Source organism: Typha latifolia, chromosome 3 (assembly GCF_019914945.1).
Source record: "Typha latifolia isolate L0001 chromosome 3, TyphaL0001v2, whole genome shotgun sequence".
Lineage (NCBI taxonomy): Eukaryota > Viridiplantae > Streptophyta > Magnoliopsida > Poales > Typhaceae > Typha > Typha latifolia.
In genome coordinates this window covers 2,478,561-2,492,045 of record NC_133088.1, presented here as the reverse complement: position 1 = coordinate 2,492,045, position 13,485 = coordinate 2,478,561, and the positions used below count along the sequence as shown (strand labels likewise).

The following is a 13,485-nucleotide window of genomic DNA, read 5'->3' as shown; positions in this document are numbered from 1 at the left end:
AGTAGCCCTCTGAAAGAGAAAAATAAAAGGAAGGAAAGAAGTTGATATTAGATTCATTTGGGAATCTATGCCTATTCTATTGAGCTATCACCATCAACTTTGCCACCACCAGGAGAAAAATTTCATGGTCACAACATAAAAGAGCATAAAATGACCAATATAATTGTCCGAGGGCTTGAAAAATTCGGTCAGATATCATATACTCATGTCATTCGTTGTAAAAGATAGTATAGATGATATCAATACAGCATTGTTTCAATGGATCCCAAAGTAGAGAAAGTATATAGTCTTGATTATAAGAATACATATATGACTTGGATTCTTCATTTATAACACATCAACATACAAAAGAACAACCAGATTTTTTTTTCCCCCTTTTTCTCCGTCTCAAAAACTTGGAAATATTGTCATTTCCTCGCAATTCTTCTGGCTGCTCCAAATAAGAGGGCCTTTCCAATAAGACCAGTATGAAGACCACAAACAACAGCAACTGTCCCACCTAGTACAACCCATCTCCAATCAACTCCTGGATGTTCTACCACCTTTCGCTCATCTTCCTCAGTGGTTGCTTCTTCTGCACTGGATGGTTCTGGGTCTAAGAGATTGAGAGTTCCATCAGTTGGTACCTTCATAGTGATCTGTGCCATAAGAGCACTCCGGGACAGTGTATTCTCCGTTTTTCTCTTGAGTTGATATGCTCTCATGCCAGATTGCAATTTCTTGACTGCTCCCCACATCCCATGACGAACACCAACCTTTGCGACATCCTTAGGGATGCCCATGTCCTCGTAATGAACTAGGGTTACTTCACATGCAGAGAGTTGTCCGTCTTGCTTCTGCGATTCCACTGCAGTAAGTGATGAAAAGCAAGAACAGGGTTTATTAGACAATTCTAAGTTTGAGCAAAATACATGAATTTAATAATTGAAACATAGGATCCAATCTTAACGTAGGCAGACAACACCGTAGTGATCCAAATTTTCTCCATCAGAGTGATTGTTTGGTTGGATCACTAAGTAGATCAAATCTATGGAATCAGTTTAAAATCCAAACTAAGCAGTAAAATCCAAACAAAGTTAGGCAACATACTGGTGAATGGTGAAGAACGAAGGTCAACAAAGTTCAGTGTACTGGAGTGTTTTCAATATAATAAAGTCCAGGCTACAGTTATTGATTGCTACAGCATTATGTGAAAACCAGTTAATATGATGTCAAGCCTTCAATTTACTCTTTCTGGAATAAAATAAAGAGTCATAACAAATGACCAAAACAGGAAGTAACAGCAAACTTGATAAGAACATTGTCAAGAGAAAATACTAGTTTCACTTGCATTAGCATATCAAAATATTTACAAGAATATGGCAGAACTTTATTACCTATATCAAGGAAATCTCAAGCAAAAGCATCAGATAACACTCTTCAATGATTGATCCAATGTAGATGATTCTAAATTGTCACAAGTAGGAAAACCGATGGATAATAGCCAGCTTCAATCCAACCAATTATCTAAATATGACCAGGGATATTTGAGTAAGAGGCGCCAAAGCTGATAGTCAGAAAAAGATGCAACGGCGAGTTGACAAAAATTCGGTTTGGGGTGTCCCCAACCTGGGGTTACCTCAACCAGGGGGGAGACAAGGACCAAGGATATGGGCTTTAAGTTGGGAGTGGACTGAGGATGGTGAGAATGGAAGGGCTGGTCAGGAGGAAGGGAGGTAGGACATACTGCAGTTAGGGTAACACCAAGAGCCCATTTTGGTATCCTGGAATGGCAAGAGTTCTTATCTCTTTATAACTAAATACATGCATTTTAATATATCTAAACCCATGAATTGGGAACACATGGTTCCATTATTACTCCTATTTACATTATTAACTGCCATTATCTGACACCGGAATATTAAAAACTTCTTCCTAAATGGCATCAATTTAAAAGTAACTAACTTTTATTTAATGAAAATATCAGCCGGTAGAGGTTAACATACCAGCTCTGATGCGCCAACTTGAGAAGTATAATTCTACTCGTCTCGGCTTTTCATTCTTACGCAGAGATGGATAAGGAACTCCCTGCAGATTAGCATGTTTTTGAGTCATAAACATAAAAAAAAATACAGTTGGATAATGGATCATCATAATCAGAGAAAGATTTGGCAGCAATTAAGTAATTTGGAAATTCTAGTAGATCTTCATCTTTGTAAACAAAAGGATCAACTTAACTTTACTTTATCCCCTGAAATCTAGCACAGTTCTACTAAAATTTAGGATCTCATAACTCTAACATTGACAAATAAGTCACAATTTAAGTAGCATGTAATGGTGAAAACATATCAACGAACAAGTTTACTGGCAAAGCAGCACCCAAAGGAATCTCAAAAACATATCTGCTGGCTGAACTTCCACCAATCGATGAGTACATAGGGTATCCCAGAGGAAAAGGTCAGTTCAAATTGATGAGGCCAAATTTCTGCTATGTCCAGGCCAACAGGACAAGCATACAGAGATCTCGATCAACAATTTTACATCAACGCAAAACCAAAATTCAGCCATATAGAGCAAACCAATGTTGCAACAATTTGCTTTCCAACTTCCTGAAAAATCTGTGTGATCTGAATAACCCATTACAGTGATAAATGACATGGAGTTCACTTTGATATGTAACTCTTGTACAGTCCATCTCATGCTACTACCAGTGAATTAACTATTTTCATGAGATGATTATACGTCATCAGCACTGTAGATTTTTACTAGTTATTACTGATCTCAGTCAAACAATACAAGGAATTAGGTATATAAGATAATTTTGCTAATGTACTTACTTGATTATTCTATTTCTGTCAGGAGTCAAGTACCATTACAATCTAATTAGTGCAAAAGATGGCAGTGAAATAAAGATAATGTCATACTGTACTTTGCAATGCTGTTTCCAGACAAAATGATTTGAAGATTTCCAAAAGGATGTGGCATGCTCCATTTCAATATCTTAAGCTTTGAGCATGTCCATTCTTAAATACAGATCGTAGTAGGCAAACAACAAAGTAAGCCCAATAACAAACAAGCATTATCTATTAACTAAGGATAATTAAAGAAAACAGAATTATTATTTTTTTAAATATCATTTTGTGAATCTATGATACCTTCGTCACACAATAGTAAGTCTTTCCAGACTCCCATATCCGTCGACCAATTATATATTCCCGATCACTGCAGAAGAATGGAAACTGAAAATTGAAAAAGGAAAATGTTTAGGTTGTCAATGAGAAACTAGTACAAATTTATAGTAATGTACTTGCCACTTAATTATACCTTCTTTATCCAGTGGACAATCATAGCTCCATTCTCAGGGAATTCCTCCAAAATTTTGAAGTATACAAGCATGGCATCCCATTTGAGCCGAAAATCATCATCCCAAAAGAAATCTCTAACCAATTCAGGAGTTGCATCCTCAAAAACTGTTCTACTACGATAAATTATGGGACCCACCTGTGAACAAAAAGATCATAAGTTCATCATAAACAATACTCTGTTCAGTTTGAAATGTGTTGATGAAAAGTTATTAGGATCAACAAACAAAACAACAGTTCTCTCCTCTCAGAATCATAGCCACAGCATTTGGCAAGAAGAAACGTAGAAAGCAAAAATGACCCAGATTCTCATCGAAATAGAAAAGATATGAATAAAAAAACATAAAGTTAAGATATTAAGAAGATACATCGAAATACAACCATAATAAGTACAAACCTCAGGCTCATGACGCCAAGCTTGGTACAGCATGTTATGGGTTGTGCGTTCCATCTGATGCTGCCAAGCTCCATCTCCAACTTTACCATCCAAAAGATACAATAGGTGCTCTAGGTCTTTCCCAGTAACAACATCATTCTCTCCCTCAAGAGTTCCATTACTGTAAGTGGAAATCGTTGTCATATAAAATGGGACTTCTTATAACATAAGACAATCTGAATTTCATAAGAAAATATCAACCAATAAATTAATTAGCAAGAAGAAGCCTCAATGGATCATCTTTTGGATTTTGACAGTTCTCGACAGCCTTACCTTCAGTCACTTCTACCCCATCTTTCCAGGAAAACAATCATTTCCACTACACCAGAACCATTCATTTCACAGCTTTACTCTTAAGTTTGACTAATCTCACTAATGAATCATCTAGTAATTTCCGAAGTATGGCTAGTCTTCTAAATTCCCTTCCTGGCTTAACAACTAAATCTCGTAAGTCTCGAGAAATATTCCAGCATTAGCCAAAACGCAAGAAGAAAGTGCAGCATTGATAGCCAATCATATGATTATCGAATAGATAAACTAAACCCAACAAGTCAAGCTCGTCAAATTGATGCATAAACCAGATAGAACAAAATCCTCTTCCATGCTTACGTAATCTGTAAGCATATTGTATGGACATGAAGCATCGCATCAAGACCTAATCTTTTCCCAACTCAAACTAACAAGCCACAATTCTTCGCACGGCCCAAACAATATAACTAGAAAGCAAATACCAAATCATAAAATTGTCCAAACCAAACAATTATAAATTAAAACATCCACAGATAAAAAGAAAACCTCGAAAAATCGCAGGCATATCTACCTCGAACTCCCGCCACCTCCATCCACCGGCGGCGAATGCGACGCTGGCGACTCCTCTGCTCCTCCCTCCCTTGCCGCCGCCGACTCCTCCCCTCCCTTCCCCTTAAATCTCGACCACAGCCTCCTGCAAACGGAGAACGCCGACAGCGCCGTGAACGCGAACCACAGCCGCCTCGCCCCCAACCCCGGGGGCGCCGCCGTCCACAGGAACCTCATCTTGCTCCTAAACCCCAGGAACACCAACCCCGTCCACCTCGGCCGCCACGACCACCCGATCGCCAGCCCTATCATCACCGCCACCCAGATCGGCACCGCGCACAGCAGCACGTCGATCGCCATCTCCACCACCGCCGGCCGCCGCACGAAATCCAAGAAATCCGCGTAGACTTCCCCCATTTCAAATAAACCCTAATGGCGACGCCAAATCTATGCGCAGGATCTCGTCGGAGGAGAGCGACGGGAAAAACATAAATAAAAAAAATAAAAATAAAAAATAAGAGGAGAAACTTTCTTATTAACGCGGGATTAATATAAGAGACGACGAAGAGGGAGGAGAGATATTCTCCTATTAGCGCGAGTAATAGCACGGATTACGTTCTGGATAGTTGGATAAATCTCACAATCCGGCTTCACCGCGAGCGAAGCCGACGTGGCGATAGGGGATTGGCCGACGAGCATAGAGTCACTGGAGAGGCACTGGGCGGTGAGTTGACCGGCCGGTGATGGGAGTTGTGAATAGTATTAAGATTCGCATAATTTAGTTGGAACTAAATACTATTGACTTTGTTGGTGTGTGGAACTATTATTACTCCTGTGGAGATTAAACTATTGGCATTAATTATATTCAAGACTTCTTCTTCTTCTTCTTCTTCTTCTTCTTCAACCTTTAATCCAATGGGAGGCTTATTTGAATGACATTAATATGATAATAGCATTGTTCTCTGATCATTAATTTGTACTTGTATCGAGGTATTTATTGGCATTTATTCACATAGAAGCAGAAAAGATTTTGGAGGATTATTAAGACAAAAGGCAAACAGTGGAGCCAATGGCGTCTCGACCGCGCCACTATCACTATGCATCACCAACCTTGAAATTTTAAGTCAATTAAGATCAAGAAATTAAGAGAGTTAAAGATTGGATTTATATCTATTTAGTTTTGTTGGATTTTGATTTGAATCGGATTCTAAATGAATGGTTTAATTGTAATATCTATCTTACATACGATTCAAATTAATTTAAATTTAATCAAATAATAATAGACGAATTTGAATTCCCCACAAATAACTATTATATTATAAAAAGGATATAATAATTTTATTTTGAAGTTATAACTTTTGACATTCAATTATCATAGTTTAATGGTATAAAACTGGAGCATAATATTTTAATAATCTCACCCAAAAATATATGCACCCAATATATTAAGTAAATATAATAGGTATAAGAACTTTATTTTTCGAGGGATTATAAATTATTTATACGGTATGAATTAGAGTAATTTAAAACTTTTATTTACATAATTTAAGTATTAAACTATATATTCATTGTCTATGGACTAAAATGACATTATATTTCTATTGGAGTTTCGATTTGAATCCGAAATTACCACTACCTAATGCAACTCATTTATTATAAGAATCTAAATATTAAGATTTATATATAAATTAGCATGATTCAGGCGCATATAATATTAGATAATTTGAATTTAGCCACGCTCCTGTGTGGCGAGAATTAGATGAAAATTACTTTGCTCTCCTAATTATTTTTAAAATGTCACTATACTCCCTTGAATTTTTAATTGAGTGGCAACTACTAAAGTTTTTAACAAAATAAATTAAATAATCCGGGTCTTGTAAATAAATTTGAAGTGGGAAAGAAAGCCTAGGATGACTCGATGATTAAAAATATATTTAAAATAAACTTTGTTAAGATAAAAATCCAACAATTGCAAGTGTAATTCTAATAGATTTATACAATAATTTCACTTAGACTCATGATCTATTACTATATATATATTTTTTAATTTAGAGATTCGTATAACTATTTTTTTTTTTTATAGTTTAAGAGGTATATATGAATATAAGAAATTTTAAGGAGCGTAAGTAACAAAAATAGTAATAATTCGTGGTGTCTAAATAAAATTATATGTAGATTTATCCGTGAGAATAAGTTTATTCTCGAAATCATATCCAATGGATAGAATGGAGAAACTTTATCTCCGATATAAAAGTCTTATTCCAACGTCATTCCCACGTTTTATTCCACCACTACCCAAAATCTCGTAATAGAATAAGAACTCTTATCAGTGGCCAGAATCACTGTCGCCTTCCCTCGATAACACAAGAGCTATTACCGATCTAAGCAGCCCATCAGAATGGCCTCAAAACTCTCTCCTTTTCTCTCTTTTCTACTCTTCTCCTTCCTTTCCGCACGAGTCTTGGCGACAATATATGAAGACCCGACGAGGAAGACCATGGAGGAGTTCTCCGGATACCCAACTGAGACCCACAGCCCGTTTCTTTCTCTCTCTTCTTCCTCCCTTTCTGTCGACATGGAGGGGTTGCAGAAGCAGGTAAGGGAAGGCAATGGAGAAGAATGGATCTATTTCGCTTTATTTATGTATAGAAATGTGATTTTTATATCGGAATCTTAAAGTTTATTGGGGGGTTATGGCTGTTGGGAACTTTTGATTAGGCCTCAATATTTGTCCTTTTTGGATTCTATGTTTGGTTTTGAAGAAATTTGAGGATAATCTGAAGTGGGTTCGTTTTGGTTTTGGGTGTTCTCCAGATAGATGAGCTGTCAACCTTTTCGGATTCTCCTGCTCCATCTGTGACTCGTGTTCTGTACAGCGAGAAGGATGTGTTAGCTCGAAGGTAATTACGAGCACTTCTGTTTTTTTTTTTTTAATTTGACGGCATCTGGTTTGGTCTTTAAAGCTTTCATCTTAATATCCTTACTAGTATAAAGTTCTTAACTTTGATTTTGAAAAATAGTAGGCTGAGTTAGATGATGGAAACATAACTGGTAATCTCATTTCCTTACAATACATGCTTGTCCCATGGCAAGGACGTATTCATGAAATTATGGAAGTCTGTGAGCATATTGATCTAGGTCTAAACAATCGGGACTAATGGATTTCTGTAAAGGAGAAAAAGAGAGGTAATCATTTTCTCACGGTACACGGTTACCCGTGTATACTGTTTTCAAAGTTAGAATTACACTCCCCTTTTTAGCTTGGCAAACTCATTATGTTCTTTCCAAATTCTCATCCATATTCTGCTTGCTCAATTCTTTGCTGCGTCTGGTCATCATCGGCTTATGCTCATTCCACAACACAATGCTGCAAATTTTTCTCTGTCCTTTATTTCATTCTAGCTGTTAAGCTCCACTTTTCTCTTTCCTTTATCTCATTCTAGCTGTTAAGCTCCACTTTTTCTCAGTGGCAAGAATTGCTCTCCCTTAATGTCGTTATGCTGCATCTCACCTCACATCAGTCGTGCCAGTTCTTTGCTTCAATAACCATCATCCCACTGTAATGCAGCAATTGAGTTCTAATCCCATGTACACTGTTCTCATAAATTGTTGTTCAATACCTTCATATCAGCATGCTGCATGCTACACCATTTCCTCAACTGCTGGAACCATTCAAACTATGTAGTATAAAAAAGTTAAGCTTTGGAAGCAGAAATGGCTGTATGCCTGCTTAGTGGAGGGGAAAGATGAAATTATAGATATCCTAGTTTACAGATAAATGCCATCATGCAGGAAAGAATTTTTTTGCAGTCCACAAAATGCCGAATTTCATGGCTTTTAACATTCCCATCTCTCTACTGGTTGTCTAAGTATATGATATCTTCATCCTAGCCATTTCACTACTGCAAGTACCCTAATATTATCCTTTAAGCATGTTGACATGTTGACATACTTAAAATAAAAAATTAATATCTTGGTTACTCAACATTTTGTCACTTTTGTCTTACCAAAACTACTTTAAACTTTCTTTGCAGGTATATAAAAGGACTTATGGATCAAGTAGGCCTTGCTGTTCGTGAGGATGCTGTAGGTAACATATTTGGTCGATGGTGAGTTGAAAGTTGCAACCCTTTAAATCTTTTGCTTATTTATCATGTATTTTTATGTGGTAGTCATACTTTAACATTCAAACTGCCAGCTACGATGATGGATAACCTCATAGTATGTACATCACGCTTTTGACTTACTTGATTATGCCCACTTCCTGAGTATTGGTATTCCTTATGCTTGTTATGCATTTGAATTTCTTTTCTCATGATATGAATTTTCACCTTTTTCTTCAGGGATGGTTCTGAGATAGGGCTTCCTGCTGTTGCCACTGGTTCTCACATAGATGCAATTCCATTTTCAGGAAAATATGATGGGGTTGTTGGCGTTTTGGGTGCTCTTGAAGCAATCAAAGTGCTGAAAAGGTGTGCAACTTGCCTAGTTATTTATTTTGACATTGATAGCAGAAAGCTAAATATAAGTATTGTAGGCTTTATATGTCATCACCAATATACATAGGCTGATAGATATCATGTCGGTCTTGGGGGCAAATTCAGGCTGCACCAGGTCCAAGCCTTGCCAAATACTGGTTTGGCCGAACTTTCTAAGTCATGCGTGGCATTGTAGATGAACACATTGCACTGATAGTATTCACTAATCAACTTTATGAAATTGGAATGTAGAAGGTCATTAGCCTTTACCCATTATGCAGATGAACCTCTAAATTCTGACTATATGACCTTTGTGTTCTTCAGTCATGATAGGCTGGTGTTGTATTCTTTTAACCAAGGTTACTAGCTGATTCTACATGGGTATATTTGTTGACAACGAGTTCTGGATTTATTTGTCTGGATCATATGTGAACCAACAAAGAACCAATCTCAAATTTGCATCTTTGATGCAACACCAAACTCAGATCATCATATTATGGCAGTGATTTTGCTTTTCTGCAAGCTTTTACTGGAAATGAATCATAAATTCCGTGCAAAACAATACAGAAATAACTGCAATAGGTCAAAGAGCAGATTAATCACTTGTGAAGGTATAAATATACCATGAGCAACATGAGCTTAAATGGGCATCTTTGGAATTGTTGCACATAGTTTTGTACTTGTTTTGATCATACTTCCTGCATATATGGAATCTGACTGCGTCATGAGTATGAACTGAGGAAAAAATGTGGCCTATCTGACCATAGTATATTTCACTGATGTAGTGCCAATTAGGACTTCTCATTGCTCATGGATTGGCAACAATCATGCTACTTTCCTAACCATTTTCTTTTCTCTGAAATATACATGCATTTCAGAATGTTCGATATCAAAATCTTTAAGTGCCAACTCACATTGGCGACAATTTCTGTTTCTTCTAGAATAAGTGCAGCTTATATACTATTCATATGGACTACTTCACAGATCTGGTTTCCAGCCAAGGAGACCCTTGGAGGTAATTATGTTCACATCTGAGGAGCCGACACGTTTTGGAATTAGCTGCTTGGGAAGGTCTGGCCTTCTACCTGGGAATATGTCCTCCATTCAGCATGTTGTACATACTTACTGTGTGAACTTTTTAATTGATGGCTTGAACATTCATAAATTGGGGCATAAACATTGATAATTTGTAGCAATGCACCAATCCTTTTCTTACTATGCTTCATAATGTGCAGCCGCTTATTGGCAGGGAGTGAAGTGCTAGCTAATTCCCTTAGGGAAGCAGTTGATGGACAAGATATATCATTTTTTGATGCTGCCAAATTTGCTGGCTATAACATTCATCCAGAAGACTTGCCAAATGTGTTTCTGAAGAATGGAAGTTATTTTGGTTTTCTAGAATTGCACATAGAGCAGGGGCCCATTCTGGAAGAAGAAGGTTAGGTGTTTTAATGATCATATCCCTTTTGGTGTAAATTTAACAATTCAATTGATTCTAACTTATCACTCAGGTGTTCCTATTGGCATTGTTTCTGCCATTGCTGCTCCTGCTAGCATCAAGGTAGAATTTGAAGGCAATGGGGGCCATGCTGGAGCAGTCCTTATGCCAGTAAGGTTTGCTTCTACGCTGTTCTTTCTTCTGGTCATTTTATGGTGAAATTCTGTATGAAGTTAAGGTCAAGTCAAAAAACTACTCATCTCTTAAGGGTGTTGAAATGCTTGTAAATTATACAGTGTGTGATGAAAGTCCTCAACATCATTCAAAAGTAGATAATTAATGCGGTTGCATCCAGGCAAGTCTTGTTTATTTACGAAATAGATGCAATACTCGAGTCCCAGTCCTAGTATGCAGTCATATCTTGTTTCTTCATCCTCTTCTGTTTCTTTTGGTTGCAACACTATTGAAAGCTATTCAAACTATATGCTTTACCCTAATTCCTCAGGCAGTGTTCAATTGGAAAAATGCCCTTTACTCTTTCTACCGGTTTGTGCCGGCGGCACTAAAATCCTTGCAGTTCAGTAAATAGACTTCTATCTATTATCATCCAAACAAGAATGAATTGCTGATTTTTAGTTCTCTCTTTACTTCAGAAGCTTATGATCATAAGAATGTTATGTTAGTTCTTTTATGGTGGAAATTGCTTTACACAGCAACCTTGTAATAGATGTTCAACAGAAATGATGCAGGATTGGCAGCAGCAGAGTTGGCATTGGCAGTCGAGAAACATGTCATTGAATCTGGATCAATGGATACTGTTGGTACAGTAGGTATGTGCATTGAAAATTAGTTTATGTATCCTGCGTCATCACCAATACTTCTGTCTTAAGGCTTTATGTTAATGCTTGGACTAAACCTTAATTTTTACATTATTCACTTTGAATCAAAGGCAATAGAAGATCTATACAATTGACTATAATTTATATTAAAAATATTTAAAAATATAAATATGCTTACATTTTGGAACCTCTACCCGCATCAAGTGGTTGGAAAAATAGGCAGCATCTAATGTTCTGATAAACATTATATGACATCTATATAGTAATCACTTTCTATACATCTTAAACTTTGTATCAACCAAAATTCAGGAGTTCAGATGCTTGTATTAAGAATTTAAGATTATAACAGGTTGCATTTATTACGCACAGAATGAGTTATACTTTGTTTACTTCATGTATAGCTGGAGACAACAAGCCCATTTTTTTCGGCAGTTTGTTACTTGTTTCTGATAAGTTTGATGGTTGCATCTTCAACTTGAATAATCAAATCATTGCTAAAATGTAAAATATTTATATAAGGTCTATAGTTCATTTCCTCTTTTTACACAAATCATTTTGTTGTGGAGACTTTATCTATGGATTTTTCTTTCACTAATTTGTTTTGCTTTCAAGGTATTTTGGAACTTCATCCAGGAGCAATCAATAGCATACCAAGTAAAGCACATTTGGAAATTGGTAAAGTCCCTCTTCTTTCAAAAAAGATCTTGTTATCTGCTAGCTATTAAATTTTCATTTATTAACCTCAATGGCATCTTCTGACTATATTTTAAGTAGGTTAGCTACAAAGTTTCTGTTTTCCCCGGACCTCTATGTTTGGTTTATCATTTCTATAATTTGCAATGTACATTCAAATATTCAATATATGTCTTCTGTTTCACACTTCGGTGCTATGGCTGAAGGAATGTAACTCTGCTGCTATTTGCTAATGTGGCCGAGGAAACTGTCCTGATGTTATGTACAGATACACGAGACATTGATGAAAAGAGAAGGAATGGCGTTATTGAAAAAATTCATCAGACTGCAATTAAAATATCAACGAATCGCAGAGTTAAGCTATCAGAATTCAAGATCATCAATCAGGATCCACCTGCTCTGTCTGAGAAATTAATCATTGATACAATAGAAATTGCTGCGCAACAGTTGAACCTTGGGCACAAGCGAATGATAAGTAGAGCGTACCACGATTCACTCTTCATGGCCAGGTAAAACAATATTTCTTTTAAGTATGATTCTATTTGAATGAGTGGCTCTTTAATGAACACATCCAATATAGCGTTTCTTGTGATTTACCCCATATGCTTGCAAAAGGTTAACTTTCTAACCATGTCTATCTGCAGGATATCTCCAATAGGAATGATCTTTATTCCTTGTTACAAAGGTTTGTTCCATCTTTTCCAGTTTGAATTATCATCCATGTTATTAGGAACCTCCTATGGAGAGGAGTTGCTTGATATGCTTAATCTAGGACTACTCTGAAACAGAAAATGCAACTACTTATCTACCGAAAGTGATTCTGTAAATTACAAATGGGTCTGGCATAAGGCAGAAAAGGAAAATATTGATAATTTCTTGTACAAGTAGTTGAGCAGTAGTGCATTGAAGATTTTAGCTCATTCAAAAAATAGAGTGCTCATTAGGTGCATCTTTCCACCGAATATCCTACTCTTACCTGTATTACTTTGACTTGCAGGTTACAGTCATAAGCCTGAAGAGTATGCGTCTATGGAAGACATAGCTAATGGGGTCAAGGTATTAGCTCTAACGCTAGCTAAATTATCGCTAGCCTGAGTACACATCATGAAGCTTACAGGAAGTGTCTACATTAGATCAGAGGAAGTATGCTATTTAATTATCTGGGACCTTTTGCCATATCTGGTGTTAAAATCATCAGACTGAACCCTATTCAGGTAGTATGTAAATTCACACCACCGGAAAAGATGTACATGGCATGGTCACAAAGTAATGTTCACATGTGTAGCTGCAACTCTTCTGCATACTGATTTCATCTTTGCAAGTAATCTTCAGACCAAAACTCAGATTTATACATTGCATATTATTTATTGTTATATGTCATGCAGAATGAATCACACAAAATGATATGCATGGTATGACAAACAGAATAATCTATACAGGTAGTATCTGCATCTGCTCTGGA

The 13,485-nt window shown here is 36.7% G+C and overlaps 2 protein-coding genes across 2 annotated transcripts; one reads left to right on the top strand and one right to left on the bottom strand.

Moving 5' to 3' along the window:
- Window positions 1–175: 175 nt before the first annotated feature.
- LOC140784765 (uncharacterized) lies at window positions 176–5,199 on the bottom strand. Its single transcript, XM_073132307.1, has 6 exons — window positions 4,598–5,199; window positions 3,739–3,898; window positions 3,304–3,480; window positions 3,135–3,218; window positions 1,986–2,067; window positions 176–847 (listed from the first exon to the last, which is right to left on the bottom strand). Exons 1-6 carry the CDS (start codon window positions 4,990–4,992, stop codon window positions 408–410), a joined length of 1,338 nt encoding a protein of 445 aa, XP_072988408.1. The 5' UTR covers window positions 4,993–5,199; the 3' UTR covers window positions 176–407.
- A 1,653-nt stretch (window positions 5,200–6,852) lies between these two features.
- LOC140784377 (ureidoglycolate hydrolase) lies at window positions 6,853–13,362 on the top strand. The gene is made up of 12 exons (XM_073131761.1): window positions 6,853–7,171; window positions 7,390–7,475; window positions 8,610–8,684; window positions 8,919–9,047; window positions 10,038–10,124; window positions 10,289–10,491; window positions 10,565–10,667; window positions 11,230–11,321; window positions 11,943–12,005; window positions 12,292–12,532; window positions 12,668–12,708; window positions 13,021–13,362. The coding sequence occupies exons 1-12, from the start codon at window positions 6,974–6,976 to the stop codon at window positions 13,116–13,118; spliced, it is 1,416 nt and encodes a 471-aa protein (XP_072987862.1). The 5' UTR covers window positions 6,853–6,973; the 3' UTR covers window positions 13,119–13,362.
- Window positions 13,363–13,485: the final 123 nt, after the last annotated feature.

What these genes read in the sequence shown, in the direction of transcription:
- LOC140784765 (XM_073132307.1), bottom strand. Translation starts at nt 4,992, where the DNA reads ATGGGGGAAGTCTACGCGGATTTCTTGGATTTCGTGCGGCGGCCGGCG. An exon ending in CTTACTATTGTGTGACGAAG is followed by an intron (nt 2,068 to 3,134) that starts GTATCATAGATT and finishes GCTAATCTGCAG; the next exon opens with GGAGTTCCTTATCCATCTCT. An exon ending in AAGTTGGCGCATCAGAGCTG is followed by an intron (nt 848 to 1,985) that starts GTATGTTAACCT and finishes CACTTACTGCAG; the next exon opens with TGGAATCGCAGAAGCAAGAC.
- LOC140784377 (XM_073131761.1), top strand. Translation starts at nt 6,974, where the DNA reads ATGGCCTCAAAACTCTCTCCTTTTCTCTCTTTTCTACTCTTCTCCTTC. An exon ending in TGGAGGGGTTGCAGAAGCAG is followed by an intron (nt 7,172 to 7,389) that starts GTAAGGGAAGGC and finishes GGTGTTCTCCAG; the next exon opens with ATAGATGAGCTGTCAACCTT. An exon ending in GCAATCAAAGTGCTGAAAAG is followed by an intron (nt 9,048 to 10,037) that starts GTGTGCAACTTG and finishes ACTACTTCACAG; the next exon opens with ATCTGGTTTCCAGCCAAGGA.